The sequence below is a fragment of the Lichenostomus cassidix genome, chromosome 10, assembly GCF_008360975.1.
Source record: "Lichenostomus cassidix isolate B80296 chromosome 10, HeHo_3.0, whole genome shotgun sequence".
Taxonomy (NCBI): domain Eukaryota; kingdom Metazoa; phylum Chordata; class Aves; order Passeriformes; family Meliphagidae; genus Lichenostomus; species Lichenostomus cassidix.
In genome coordinates, this window is record NC_139491.1 from 19,323,109 (window position 1) to 19,335,378 (window position 12,270).

The following is a 12,270-nucleotide window of genomic DNA, read 5'->3' on the forward strand; positions in this document are numbered from 1 at the left end:
GCTGAAGGGGGAGCTGACGGGAGGGGTTCAACAGCGGTTAGGGATCCGATGGAGGGGTCGGCAGGGCTGGAGGCATATGTTGGAGCTGGAAGGGGACTGGAGGGGGAGTCTGTGGAGCTGAAGCCTCTACAGGGGTTGTTGGGGGGGGTCTTTGTGAGTTGGGGCTTCCTTGTCTGGGGGCGAGAGAGTCAGGAGGCGACCTGGGGCGTGATTGTCCCCGGCCGTTTTCTCCGGGAGCGCAGGGGTGCCTCCCCGCGGGGCTTGAGACCCGTCCGTGGCAGTGGTACCCCGGAGCTCCGCCCGCTCGCGGCCCCTTTAAGGGACGGGACCACGCGTGGCTCCGGCCCCTCCCGCTTGTGGGCGTGGCCTGTGTGCGGGGCGGGAGGTGGAGCTCGGCCACTGCGGAGGAGGGGCTTGGGGCGGGCAGCCAATGGGCTAGCGGAAGGGGGCGCGGCTCGGCGGCATGCGGCCAATGGTGGATCGGAGGGGGGCAGGGCTTAGCGGCGGCCGGCCAATGGGCTGGCGCCGTGGCGGCGCGAGGAGGCCGGGGCGCGCGGGGTATGACGGCGGCGCGCGGGGCCGCGCGCAGGTAGCCGGGGGGGTCAGGGGGCTCCGTGACGGCGGGGACCCGGGACTGAGGGGGGTCGGGACCGGGGAGGGGCTCGGAGCCGGGGGGCGGCGGGGGCGCGACCGTCCAGCCGCCGCCGCGGAGCCGGTGCTGCCCCTCGGCCTGTCCCGGCCGGCGGCGCCGCGCTGAGGGGAGTGCGGAAACACCGACACCCCCTCGCTCCTTCCCTGAACAGACGGGCCGGACGGGACCGGGGAGAGGTCCCGCCGCTGCCCACCGGGGACCCGCCGGCTTTGCCTGGGGAGCTCCGAGGGCGGGCGGGGGTGGGACCTGTCCCGGGGCTGCCCCGGGCGCGGCCCCAGCGGTGGCCCCAGCGGTGGCCGAGACTCCCGGTCCCACCGTGCCCCGCACAGCCCCGCCGGGCCGGGGGCCGCCTCCCTCCGTGCTCCCTCCGTGCCGCGGGGCGCTCGGAGCGGCTCCTGGTGAGAGCCAGCACCCCGGGCGCTGCCGACATCCCGGGACCGCGGTCTCGGTTCTGTCCCGCCCGTGACGCCCCGTTTCCCGGGGCGGGGAACACCGGAGACACCGCGGGAGGAACACGCGAGGCTCCCTCCAGCCTTGACTTTCCGCCTCATTCTCTCCTGCCAGCGCCGCTCGGCTCCGGCCATTCCCCTCCAGCATCCCGGGGTGGCTCCGCTCCAGCTCCGACACGCGGGACTGAAATGACCTTGGACGCCGGGACCAAGGGCAGCTCTCCGGATCCCGCCCGGGCTCGCTCGGGCCGCGGCCGCCCGCCCGCCGGTGCCTCCCTCCGCCTCTGATCCTCCTAGGGTTTTTTGGGAGGTGGGATCCCTGCCTGGCTCGCTCCGGCCTCCGCCGCGCGCTTCCCCGGCAGCGGGGAAGGGATCCAGCGAAAATCGCCCGCCGACGGAGGGGCTTGCGCCGGACCTTTTCCAGGCTGGATCCGAGCGCCGCGTAAGGGAAGGGAGATGGCGATCCCGTGGGAGGGAGAAGCACCAGGCTTCGCCTGGCAAAGCCTGGGGGCTCAAGGAGCCGGTGTGGGCGGGGAGGGGGTGTCAGGAGTGGGCAGAGGGGCACCAGGTCGCTGGATTGTTTTCCCTTTGCTGGGAACTCCTCCACCCACCCTCTCTGCCTCCTGTCAGGAGCTCTGAACTCCAGCTGTTCTTGTTCCACTTGTATTTTGGGACACTTGGGATGGGGAGTTTCCCTCAGGAACGACTTCCTGCTGAACAAATTCCTTGAGGAGGGTGACAGTATGAGGTGCGAGAAAGTGTTTTTCTCACTGTACTGGCACTGGGAGCACTTCTTGGAAGGGAAAAAATCCCTGCACCTGGAGCCTAACCTTATCCTGTGCTCCCAAAACCTGGATGTGTATCCCTGATGCATCTGGTAGCCAGGATGGAGCAAGATCTGGACAGGGGAGACAAAGCAGCTCCTGTGATGTCCCCAGTGGGGCTGAGGATGCTCCTCACAGCTCCTAGACTCTCCCTGGAGCAGCCCAGTGCCGGCACTGTGTCCAGGATCATCTTACTCCGGAGTTGTCCCTGGTGGTGGCCAGGGAGGGAGAGAAAACAAGTATGCAGCACTTCCAAGTGCTCCCCAGCCTGTGTTTTTTTCTCATTTTAGGGGGTTTCTGTGTGTTTGGTGACCTTGGCGGAGTTCTGATGCCTTTTCCTCTCCCCAAGCCCTGTGTGGTGCCCCTTAGTGTCAGCTCTGGTTAGGGATAAATCGGCTCACCCGGATTAAGCAGTGCGAGCACTTGGGGATTTAAGGGATGACGTGAGGGAAGGCAGAGCATGCTGAGCTCTGGACAAGGAGGCTCCAGATTGGGTCAGAGCCCCTTTGCCAGCATGGGAGAAGGGCAGAAGGGCAGCCTTCATGCTTTGCTGCCTCCATGATAGGAGTTTCAGCTTCAGGGCAGCATGGCATCCCCTGGCAGAGGGTATCTGAGGAATCAGGCAGGGAAAACACCTTTTTGTGCAATGCCAAGGGATACTGTTTTGGTGCATCTTATCAGTGAGGTCTCCCTTCCCTTCCAGACATGTCTTTTGACCTGAGCTCCTAAAACCCCACAGTCTTGGCATGTCCATCCCATCTGCAGTGCTCGAACTCCGGGGCTGTGCAGGCAGGTGTTTGCCAGTGCTGGCTGTGGGGATCCAGGAGCTGGTTCCCAGCCTGTTTCCAACCACATGGCGCCAGTGACTTGTGTTTGGTTCTCCTGCACCCCCATGTATGTGCTGCCTGTTGTGGGAGCATTCCCTGTGCCTGCAGCCGGGATTCAGCCTGGCTCCGTTGTATCTGGACAGCATTTTGGTCAGGGCTCTGAGGCTGTGGGGGTGTGGATACTCAAGTGGTTTCAGCTCTCATCCCATTAGGGCACAGCTGTTGGGATACAGCACCTCCATCCTGGCTCTCTCCGAGCCAGGGGGGGATTATTTCCATGGGTTTCCCTTCAGATGAGGTCCTCAGAGCAGGAGCAGGGTGTGTCAGGGAAGTGCGGGCGGTGAAGGAGGTGAGTGTAGGAAGTTTGGTATGGCTTCTCCACCTGGGCTCTGCCGCACTGCCACGGCAACATCCCCGCGGGCACCGGGATGCACTCCAGCTCCACACTCGTTCCGCCCGCTGGCACTCATCCTGTCCTGCCGGCGCCCCACCTGCTCCGGCATCACCCCCTGCCTGGTGAGCCGAGCTCTTTCCCTGGAATAATTTCCTCTCTGTGGCTGTTTGCCGGCTCTGCCGAGCCGCCTGTCCCCTGGGATCGCGCTCTGCTTGGCTGCGGGTGCCGCGGCAATCTCCGGTGGTGTTTTGCTGAGGGTGGAAGTGTCACCTTTGTGGCCTGCCAGGTGATAACCTGCCCGCGGCGCTGGGCCTGTGTTTACTTTACCTGCTGTGACTGATAAAGACCTCTGATAACATTCCCGATGGTAAATAGCCGGCTCTAAGTGCCTGGTGATGGCTCTGCCCTGGGAAGACGATGTTTTGCTGACCGGGAGAAGCAGACCCTGGCTGAAATCTATCCCCCTAGGAGTTTCGTAGACCTGTGGTTTTACCCAGCCCAACCTCCAGCCCTTGAGGAGTAGAGGCTCTGCTTTGGAGTGTGTTATCCCAGGGAGCTGCAGCAATCTGGCTGCTCTGTTGTGAGCACTGGGGAGTCCCTGGCAAAAAAATGGCTATTTTTTCTTCTCCCCACGTGACAAGAAATAGCAGAAATATTCTCACTGTCCTTGAGCGGCAGATTCCAACGTCTCTGTGCAGTCTGGGATTGAAGGGAACAGATTTACAGCTCCAGACCCCTCTTCCCCGTTCTGTTGGGGGCTGACAGGCATCTCCTTGCAGTGCCACGCCGATGCATGAGAAGGCAGCTCCCCTGAAGAGCCCTGAGCCCAGGCACGGCCGCGAGAAGCTGGAGGTATCCCACAAGCAGAAGAGTTTGGATTCCCTCGACGGCAGGTGAGGAGCAGTATCCCAGGGTCTGCGGTTGAGTATTCTCTCTTTTCCCTCCTGCTGTGGCATTCCTGCTGCCTTTGAGCCCCAAATCCTGCTTGCCAGCTGGGGCAGGGCACAGGCGAGCCTCAACTTTGTTTTGCCCCTGAAATATTGCAGTTATAAAAGCAGGGAAGTGAGAGGGGTTTGGGGAGGGGGATGATATTCCCATGGTTTGTCCCTTCATCTGTCTGTGGGATGGATGTGGATGGATGTCCCTGTGCATGGCCAAAGCTGAGTCCACCCTCCTGCCCAGCCACATTCCCAAATTTGTCTCTCCTTTCCTGTGGGAATCCTTGACCCAGCCAAAGCTGCACATTTCCAGATCTCAACCTATCCCAGGCTGCTGCTGGGGCAGCTCTGGTCTCCTTCCCCCAGAACTGGGGTGTGTTTGGGACCCTGGTCCTGATGCCTCCGCTGGTTGCCATCAGAGATCAGCCCTCAAGCAGCCAATACTGAGCCTTAGCAATGCCCAATGCCATGATAAATCATGGAGACACCCAAAATGTGGCTTCCTGGGGTCTCTCTTCAGTCCTTTACATTTTTCTGTCTCATCTTTCAGCACATGTGTTTTAGGGAGTGGGTGAGAGACCTGTGGCTCTTTGCTTACCTGATGATTATTATCACTTTTCCTTCCAGCATCCGCCTGAATGAAGCTCTCAAGGATGAGGACATCAAGAAATGCCACCGGGAAGTGGTAAGCCTTTGGTTTTGGCAATGACCAGGCTGGTGTGTTGTAGCCTGTTGTCCCAGGAGGAGCTCACCTGGGGTCTCGGATGTGGCCTAAGGGAGCTGGAGGTGGCTCCTGGTGTGGGGCAGAGCCTCCTGCGTTTAATTTCAGGGGACCTGGTAATGGTTTTGTGTGGCTCATGCTCTGCCTTGCAAACACTTCCAGGATTTTCCATCTAGAGCAAAGGAACGAGTGGAAATGTTGACCGAGAGCAGTTAAATTTCTGTTAGTATGAACCTTTTTGGTTATTTAAATCATACCTGAAGTAGATGGTTTTGGTCCATCTACAGACAAGAGATGCTCTGGAAGAGGAAGGAGTGACAGGAAGGGGCATTTTTCCTTTCCTCATGAATGAAATGGAGGAGATCAACATTTTTCCAGTTCCTCAGAGGCATCTAGGAGGGTGACAGGGTTGGCAGTGGGTTTGTGCAGTGTCCAGAGGGTGTTTCTTGGTGGTAATGCCTTCTCTGTTTCCCTGGAACGCTCCCACTGGCACCCCCACCGTTCAGCATCCCTCTGGGAGGTGTCTGAGCCAACTCCAGGTGCTGCTGAGCCTTGATCCTCTTAGGTCCCAGCTCATCCGGTGACAGAGGTGCGCAGAGCAAAGGTGACCTTGTCCCCGTGGGCAGGAGGGCTCTGCCACAAGCCAGCCTTGCTGTGCCAGCCTTGCTGTGCCAGCCTTCTCCACATCCTGGCAAAGCAGATTCCCTTGGAACTTGGGGGGCAGCTGTCACCGCTGTGGGACAGCCTTATCCCTGGGGAGCATCCCGAGGGCAGAGGGCACAAATCTGCCTTACAGGACCAGTTGCACGGATTTATGGAAGGCATTGAAGTGTTTCAGAGCTTTACCTTCACCACAGGAGCATTTCAGGGCCGACTTGCTGAGTCTCCTGCCGCGGCTGCCGGCAGGCTTTGAAGCGGCGCTGGGAATATAAATAGCTGGATGGCGCGGCGCGATGGGCGCAAAGCAAGTGTTGTCACCGTGTCCCGGATAAGGGAAGAGGAGGAGGAGGAGGAGAGAAACCACTGGGCAAAATAAACTGCCTGCTGATGAGCCCGGCAGAAAACCAGCTCCTCGCCGAGGCTCAGCAGCCTCTGTAGATATTAAGGGAAATGTTCATCTGGGAGGATGGCACAGCCTTCGCCGGGTGCTGGATCATCCAACCTTCCTCTAATCCATCGGGGCTCCCGTCCCCAGCCTGGTGGGACCCCCCTGCGCCGGTCCCGGGTGCGGGCAGAGGGAGGTTTTCTTGCAGGAGAGGGATTTTTGGGTCTCCTTATTGGCAAGGTCACCGGATAACTTTGCACTGCTTTGCTTTCAGGCTGCTAGCAAGTACAACTCCCAGTACCATAAGCTGTTCAAGGACATCCCGACGGAGGAGAGCGTGCTGAAAGGTGGGTGGCAGGGCAAGGGATGGGCAGGGAGGTGACAGGATCTGGCACAGGGATTGCCATGGCTCTCTCTCTGCCTCTCAGTTTGTTCCTGTGCACTCCAGAGAGACATCCTCATCCAGGGAAGGCTTTACATCTCCCCTAACTGGCTCTGCTTTTACGCAAACCTTTTCGGGAAGGACATCAAGGTAACGTGGGAACCAGCTCACCCTAGTCCCTTAGGGCTTGTAACCACAGCTTATCCCCTCCTGCACGCAAATACCACCAAAATCCCCAATGGAAGCCTCCAATGGGAAGGGGAGTATGGCCATGCCCCCCCCCCCCGCCCCGTGATGACCTGCACCATCAGCCTGGGGAAACCAAATTCTGGTTTGGTTTAAAATTCCCTGATGCAAAACCTCCTTCCAGCCGCAATGGCGCTTGAAGGAAGATCAAAGGTTTTAGGGGGGGCAAGATTTGAATCTCTGTTGGCTTTTCTTCTTGATTTACAATTTGATGTTTCCCCATTAGTCTTGTGGCTGACGGGGATCTTAGGGAGAGACGACTTTAAAACTGGGCTGAAGGACTAAATTATTTATATGTGATGCTTTAAACAAATACCTGAAAGAGGCTCGAGGTTTCAGCAAAGTTACCCTGCCAAAAATAACATCATGCCTTACTTTTCACCCTCCCTGGGCTTGCAGAGGAGGCTTTCCTGGTGGGAGGCTGGCTGGATGGTGCTTGTGCTGTGCCCATCCCCGTGTTCCTGCCCCACAGGTTGTGATCCCAGTGGTGTCTGTACAGCTGATAAAGAAGCACAAGACGGCTCGGCTGCTGCCCAATGGCCTGGCCATCACCACCACCGCCAGCAGAAAGGTAACACCAGCACCCAGCAGACACCCAGGTCTGAGCTGGATCTGGTTTGAGAGCAGGGAATGAAGCAATTCCCATCCCTGGTTGGGAAGTGAGTGCTGCTCTCCATGCTGGCTGCCAGCCAGGGCAAACACCAGAGCTTTGCTTTTGTTCCTGAATTTCACTTTGTTCCTGGACGAAGCAAAGCCCAAGTGAAACTCGGCCGAGCCTGACAAATCCGTGTCAGGCTCACATAAAACCTTTGAACTCCTTAAACATAAGTAGGGAAAGGGTTTGGGCTGGCATTCAGCCGGAGCTGGTGGAAAACTTGGATACAGGGCTGAATTTCCAGCTTTTAAATCCTGTTGGATGTTGTTGGCTGCAGTGAGCTGACGTAGTGTGTCCAAGTCCTCGCCTCGCCTGCTGCCAGCACTGTGTGTTGCCTGTCCCTGCCTGGGAGGGGATTGTTCCTGCAGGATTTTGGGGGGCAGTTATTTCTGTGGAATTTTGTGAGGTAGGTTTTAGCGGGGAGTGGCACAGGGCAGGATTTGGGCATTCAAAGCCATGTGTGGCTACCCTGCACATCCCCTGTGCGCTCTGTGTCAGGCATGGTGAGTGTGGCCCTGTGTCCCTTCCCTCCCTGGGGATATTTTCCATAGGTCATGGCCCCATTTGCTGCGATGTCCCTCTGGGTTGAGCATGGGAAAGCCGTAGGAACAGCAACTGAATGAGACTGGCCCCAAAAAAATCTGGTCCAGGTTTTAGCAGGCTGCAAAAATAACAGCAGGGAAACTCTGCAGGGAAATGCCTGTGGGGGAGACATGGCTCCTGAAAATGGGGAGATTCAAGGGCAGGACGTCTCTGCCAGTCCCTGCCTGTGGAGAACTGGACTCCGGATGAGGGGAATCTCTCCCAACAGATCCTCTCTTTCTCTTGCAGTACATCTTTGTGTCCCTCATATCTCGTGACAGCGTCTACGATGTCCTGAGGAGAGTCTGCACCCACCTGCAGGTACCTCCCACTCAGTGTCCCACTGTATGTCCATGGCCCTGGGGCTCTGCATTTGCTCTCTGGTCTGAGCACAGCTCTTCATCACTGCCTCCAAGGCTTTGGAATGCTCTCAAAGCCCTCTCCAATTCCCAGTATCCTTGCTCTGCAGCAAGGCATGGGAAGAGGGGCAGGAGCCATGCCTTGGGCACATCCTATCCCTGTGGGCTTTTCTGGGTCATGGATGAGGCAGAGCCCTGAGTTTTTGCTCTCTCTCAGGGCGTGGGTATGAATTGTTTATAATCTGGTGGTAATACTAGTTCTGCCACTCTACACATTGATGCCTTTTGCCCAGATCTAAAGTATTAAGGGGAGGATAAATGGTAGAAAGTTAAAAAAGGATTTAAATTAAGCGGGGGAAGACATCCATCAGCCCTCGAGCTGGAGAGGAGGACTGTGAGGACCTCTTCTCCCTGCCTTTGAAGCACCTGGGAAGCCCTGCTGGAGCCCTGCCCCGCCCAGGAGGGTGTGTGCCAGCTGTGCCAGGGCAGTGATTTGGGTGATTCAGTCCCATTGCCAAACTGGGGGATTTATTCTTTGAAATGTGCTGGACTCTGCCCAGACATTCCCTTCTTTTTTCTACCCCTGATGTTTTATCCCATCCACTGAAGCCCTTTGTTCAACCATGGCCCCACCAGGTTTTTGGTGATGGGAAGCAGTGATGTGGTGCCCTTTCTCATCCCCAAAATCCCCATGATTATAAGTTCTAGCAGCTTCTTCATAGTCTCAGCAGAAAAGCCCAAATTCCATTTTGTGGCTGAGCCTGAAGCAGGGAGAGGTGGCACTGTAATGCCTGATGCTTTCCCCCTCTTCCAGGTTTCCAGTAAGAAGAGCTTGAGTCTGAAGGAGCTGTCGGAGGAGCCAGACTCTGTGTCACTGGTGAGGGTCAGGGCAGCTCTGGGAGAGGGAAAGACCTCCTGATTTTGTGCCATGAGTGGTGGAGAGGGCCTGCCTGGCCCCCTTTGGGGGTTTGACCCTTGTGGCTGTTTGGAGAGTCGGGAGAGAGTCAGTTCTTCTGTGAGTGCCGTCAAAGGTTGTGCAAGAACGCGCCTATCATCATACCTCATCCTCTGGAACCCTCATCCCCAGACTTGGCAGGAGCAGATGGCTCAGGAGGACCCAGCTGAGCACAGCTAGTGACTGTCTGTTTATAGATGGAGAAACTGCAGAGTGATGTGAAAAATACTGCCACTCTACTCCCCGATGGTCGATGCTGTTCACAGCCGGGAATGTGGATAACAGGCTGGGAACATAGTTGAGTTATCCAAAGATCTGTGGGATGAGTAGGATGGCTGAAGAGGGAAACATCTGCTGAACCATGGCATGATCCAGGGAGCACAGGAGGGCCGCATCCTGCACCTTTGGAGCAGGGTGTCCTCCATGGCTGCTGATCCTGAGCCTCGGGCTGGGTGCAGGAGGTGACAGTCGGGGTAAACGAGGAGGTGACAGGCAGGATGTTACCCATGGTCTGGTGGCATCCCAGAGATTAAAGATTCATTTCAAGGGCTGAACTGGGAGTGATCCAGGCTGATCTGGCAGCATCTCCTGGTGCTTTGGTAGAATGTAGCCCTTTTGCAGCTCCATCCCTGGGAACTCTCCATTGGAGGAGCCCCTCTCTGTGCCAGCTGCCAGCCTGCTTGATTTGGTGCCTTTTTGGGGCACTTTTTGTCCCTTTTTGGGGCATACTGGATAATGCCAGGTGGCTGCCCTGAGACTCAAGGGGTGGAGGAGGCAGCAGTTGGTATTTGGGCAGGTGTGGGGTGCATGGTGCATGTCCTTCTCTGGCAGTAGGAATCTGCATTCCCATGGAGCTGTCACAGAGGACCAGCTCTCCCTTAGGATGATGTTTTGAATGTGCTGGTGCTCCATGGAGATGCTGTCAGGTTTGAGTTTTAATCTGGCCCCACCGTATCCTTGGCATTGCTGGTTTCATTCACGGCTCACCTGGTACTGTTCCCACAGGAGGTGATTGTCCCCGAGGGCAAATGGAGGAAGGTGTCACCTGCCTCACTGTCACTGTCACTGCCAGATGCCAACTATCAGTGTATCCACCGGACCTCTGTCAGCAGCCTGAGCGCCAAGGAGAGCTCCTTCACCTCTGAGGAACCCCTGGTTTCAGGTGAGGGGCATGGGTTTGTGCCCTGCTCCACATGGTGCCGGGTGATAACCTCCGTAAAAGTGTTCATCCATCCTCTGCTCTTGTGGAGGAGAATTCTGCCTTGCAGATTAGGCTGGGAGTCAACGATGGAGTCCTGGGGATGGATTAGTGTCTCCTTGCTGTGGGGTCTGAGCCCATGAGGGAGGAATATCTGATGTTTCCTGGTTGCTGGAGAAGCAGGAGCATCAGCAAAGCGTGGCTGTGCCACTGACTCTGGGTTTATCTTTCAGAAAGTGCAATAAACACTGAGGAGGAGCTGGAGGTGGAGCAGAGCTGTGTGGCAGAGCTGAGACCCTCTGACTACCAGCTCCTGAAGATCTTCATTGTGCTGTGAGTGTGCTGAGGGCATGGGGAGGCTGGGGGGACACCAGGAATATCGGTCTCAGTCTCAACTGAGTGTTTGGCTTGTTTCCTTGCTCCCAGCATCTGCCTCCTGGTCGTGTCCTCCTCGTACCTGGCATTCCGCATCTTCCGTCTGGAGCAGCAGCTCTGCTCTCTGAACCGGGATTACCTCTCCCGTGGGCACAGGAGGTGAGTGACCCTCGAGGACACTTTGTGGCACACAAGTCATGCCATGAGTGGAGGACCCGAGGGATGTGGGTGCAAAGACGAATGACTCCACTCTGTGATATGTCTAAGGAATGCTTTGTCCTTTATCCTGTGCCTGCTGTTGGGCTGGTCAGTGACAGAACCCACAGTGCCAACACCACACTGGGGCTGATCCCATCAACTGCTGGTTTGAGTCACTCTGGAAAGCTCTGCTATCTCTGAGACTTTGGAGCTTGGGAAGAGGTTTCCTCATTGGTTTGGGGCTGGTTCTCCAGTTGTAGGAAGCACCATTTTGCTGGGAGCTGGGCTGTGCCTGAGGGCTAAGGCCATGGGCATCAGCATGGGATTGACAGGAGCAGGATCTCCTTGGGCTGAGGACATCAGAATGGCATACGGAGCCTCTGCAGTCACTCATTCCATCTTACCCCATTCCCTGCTTGCAGGTGACTGTTCCCCTGGTGCTGGCTGAGGATAGACACTGAGGAGGTGATGGCAGCTTACCCACGAATCCTGGTGCTGCGTCCTCTCGACTGCAGCTGTTACACGTGTCTCGGCTTTCCCTCGGCCAGTGAAATGGGACCAAGTATTTTCTCTCTTCCTATGGGCACTTGCTCCTGGTGGGACTTTCCAGCCAGGTCCTGGCCACCAGTGCCAACAACACCCCATCCCACTGGAAACCCATTTTCTCCCTTGGACACTGCTGTGCTGTAGCACCGGACGATGGCTTGGAGCTACTGAGCGCTTGGACCTTCCCGTAGGACTTGCTGCTAAAATGGACGCCGGTTTTTATTCCAGGCTTGTTTTTTTCTTTTTAAAAGATGACCTTGGGCTCACCAGGAACCCCCCAAAATGTGGATGAGTTGCCACTGCTGCTCTGGGAGAGCCCACGTTTGTCCCTATCTCGGTACCCCAGGAATGTGCCTGGAGGAATGGCCCCAAATGCGGGGATCTGTAGGGATAGGAAGAAAGGGGCCACTGTGGGATGTCATCTATCCAACACCCAAGAGTGGGGGTACAATCCAGGGCCCCCCGGCTCTTCTCTCCTGGAGCACTGGGCTCAGAGAGGAGTGTGTGTGTGTGTGTGTGTGTGTGTGTCCCTTGCAAAGCACTTTAGGGTCCCCCAGACAAGGTGTCCTCACGGGGGTCCACACCTGGCACTGGGTCAAGACTGCGTCAGTCCTGCTCACCCTGTTAAGATGTGGCAAAGGAGCCTATGGCTGGCATTAGGGAATATCTGTGCCCTGGTTTGTGTTAAACTTGTCAACGCATGGAGCTGAGTGCTGCAGGGTATGTCCCACAGCCCCCCCCAGGAGCACACCGGCGCAGCAGGTGATACCTGTGTGATTCCTTTGGGGTTTTTTTGCTGTTTTTTTGGGAACTACAAGTGCTGATGGGGCCAAATCCCTGTGCCCTGGGGAATAGCTCGCTGCTCGTTCCAGGCTTTGAATGGCTTTTAAATGAAATGAAAATAAACCCAGGATTTTCTAGCAT

General features: G+C 57.0%; 1 protein-coding gene across 5 annotated transcripts; it reads left to right on the forward strand.

Annotated features, from left to right (window-relative positions):
* The first annotated feature begins 507 nt into the window (after positions 1–507).
* GRAMD2A (GRAM domain containing 2A) lies at positions 508–12,269 on the forward strand. 5 transcript variants are annotated; one of them, XM_085071090.1, is made up of 13 exons: positions 508–589; positions 1,217–1,543; positions 3,926–4,039; positions 4,712–4,769; positions 6,125–6,197; positions 6,279–6,382; positions 6,951–7,049; positions 7,965–8,036; positions 8,889–8,951; positions 10,035–10,191; positions 10,461–10,560; positions 10,654–10,761; positions 11,223–12,269. In XM_085071090.1, the coding sequence occupies exons 3-13, from the start codon at positions 3,936–3,938 to the stop codon at positions 11,224–11,226; spliced, it is 942 nt and encodes a 313-aa protein (XP_084927216.1). In that variant the 5' UTR covers positions 508–589; positions 1,217–1,543; positions 3,926–3,935; the 3' UTR covers positions 11,227–12,269. The 5 variants fall into 5 exon arrangements, with proteins under 5 accessions (XP_084927216.1, XP_084927213.1, XP_084927214.1 ...); XM_085071092.1 differs by lacking the exon at positions 508–589 and adding an exon at positions 653–1,050; XM_085071087.1 differs by lacking the exon at positions 1,217–1,543 and having other exon boundaries at positions 571–589.
* Position 12,270: the final 1 nt, after the last annotated feature.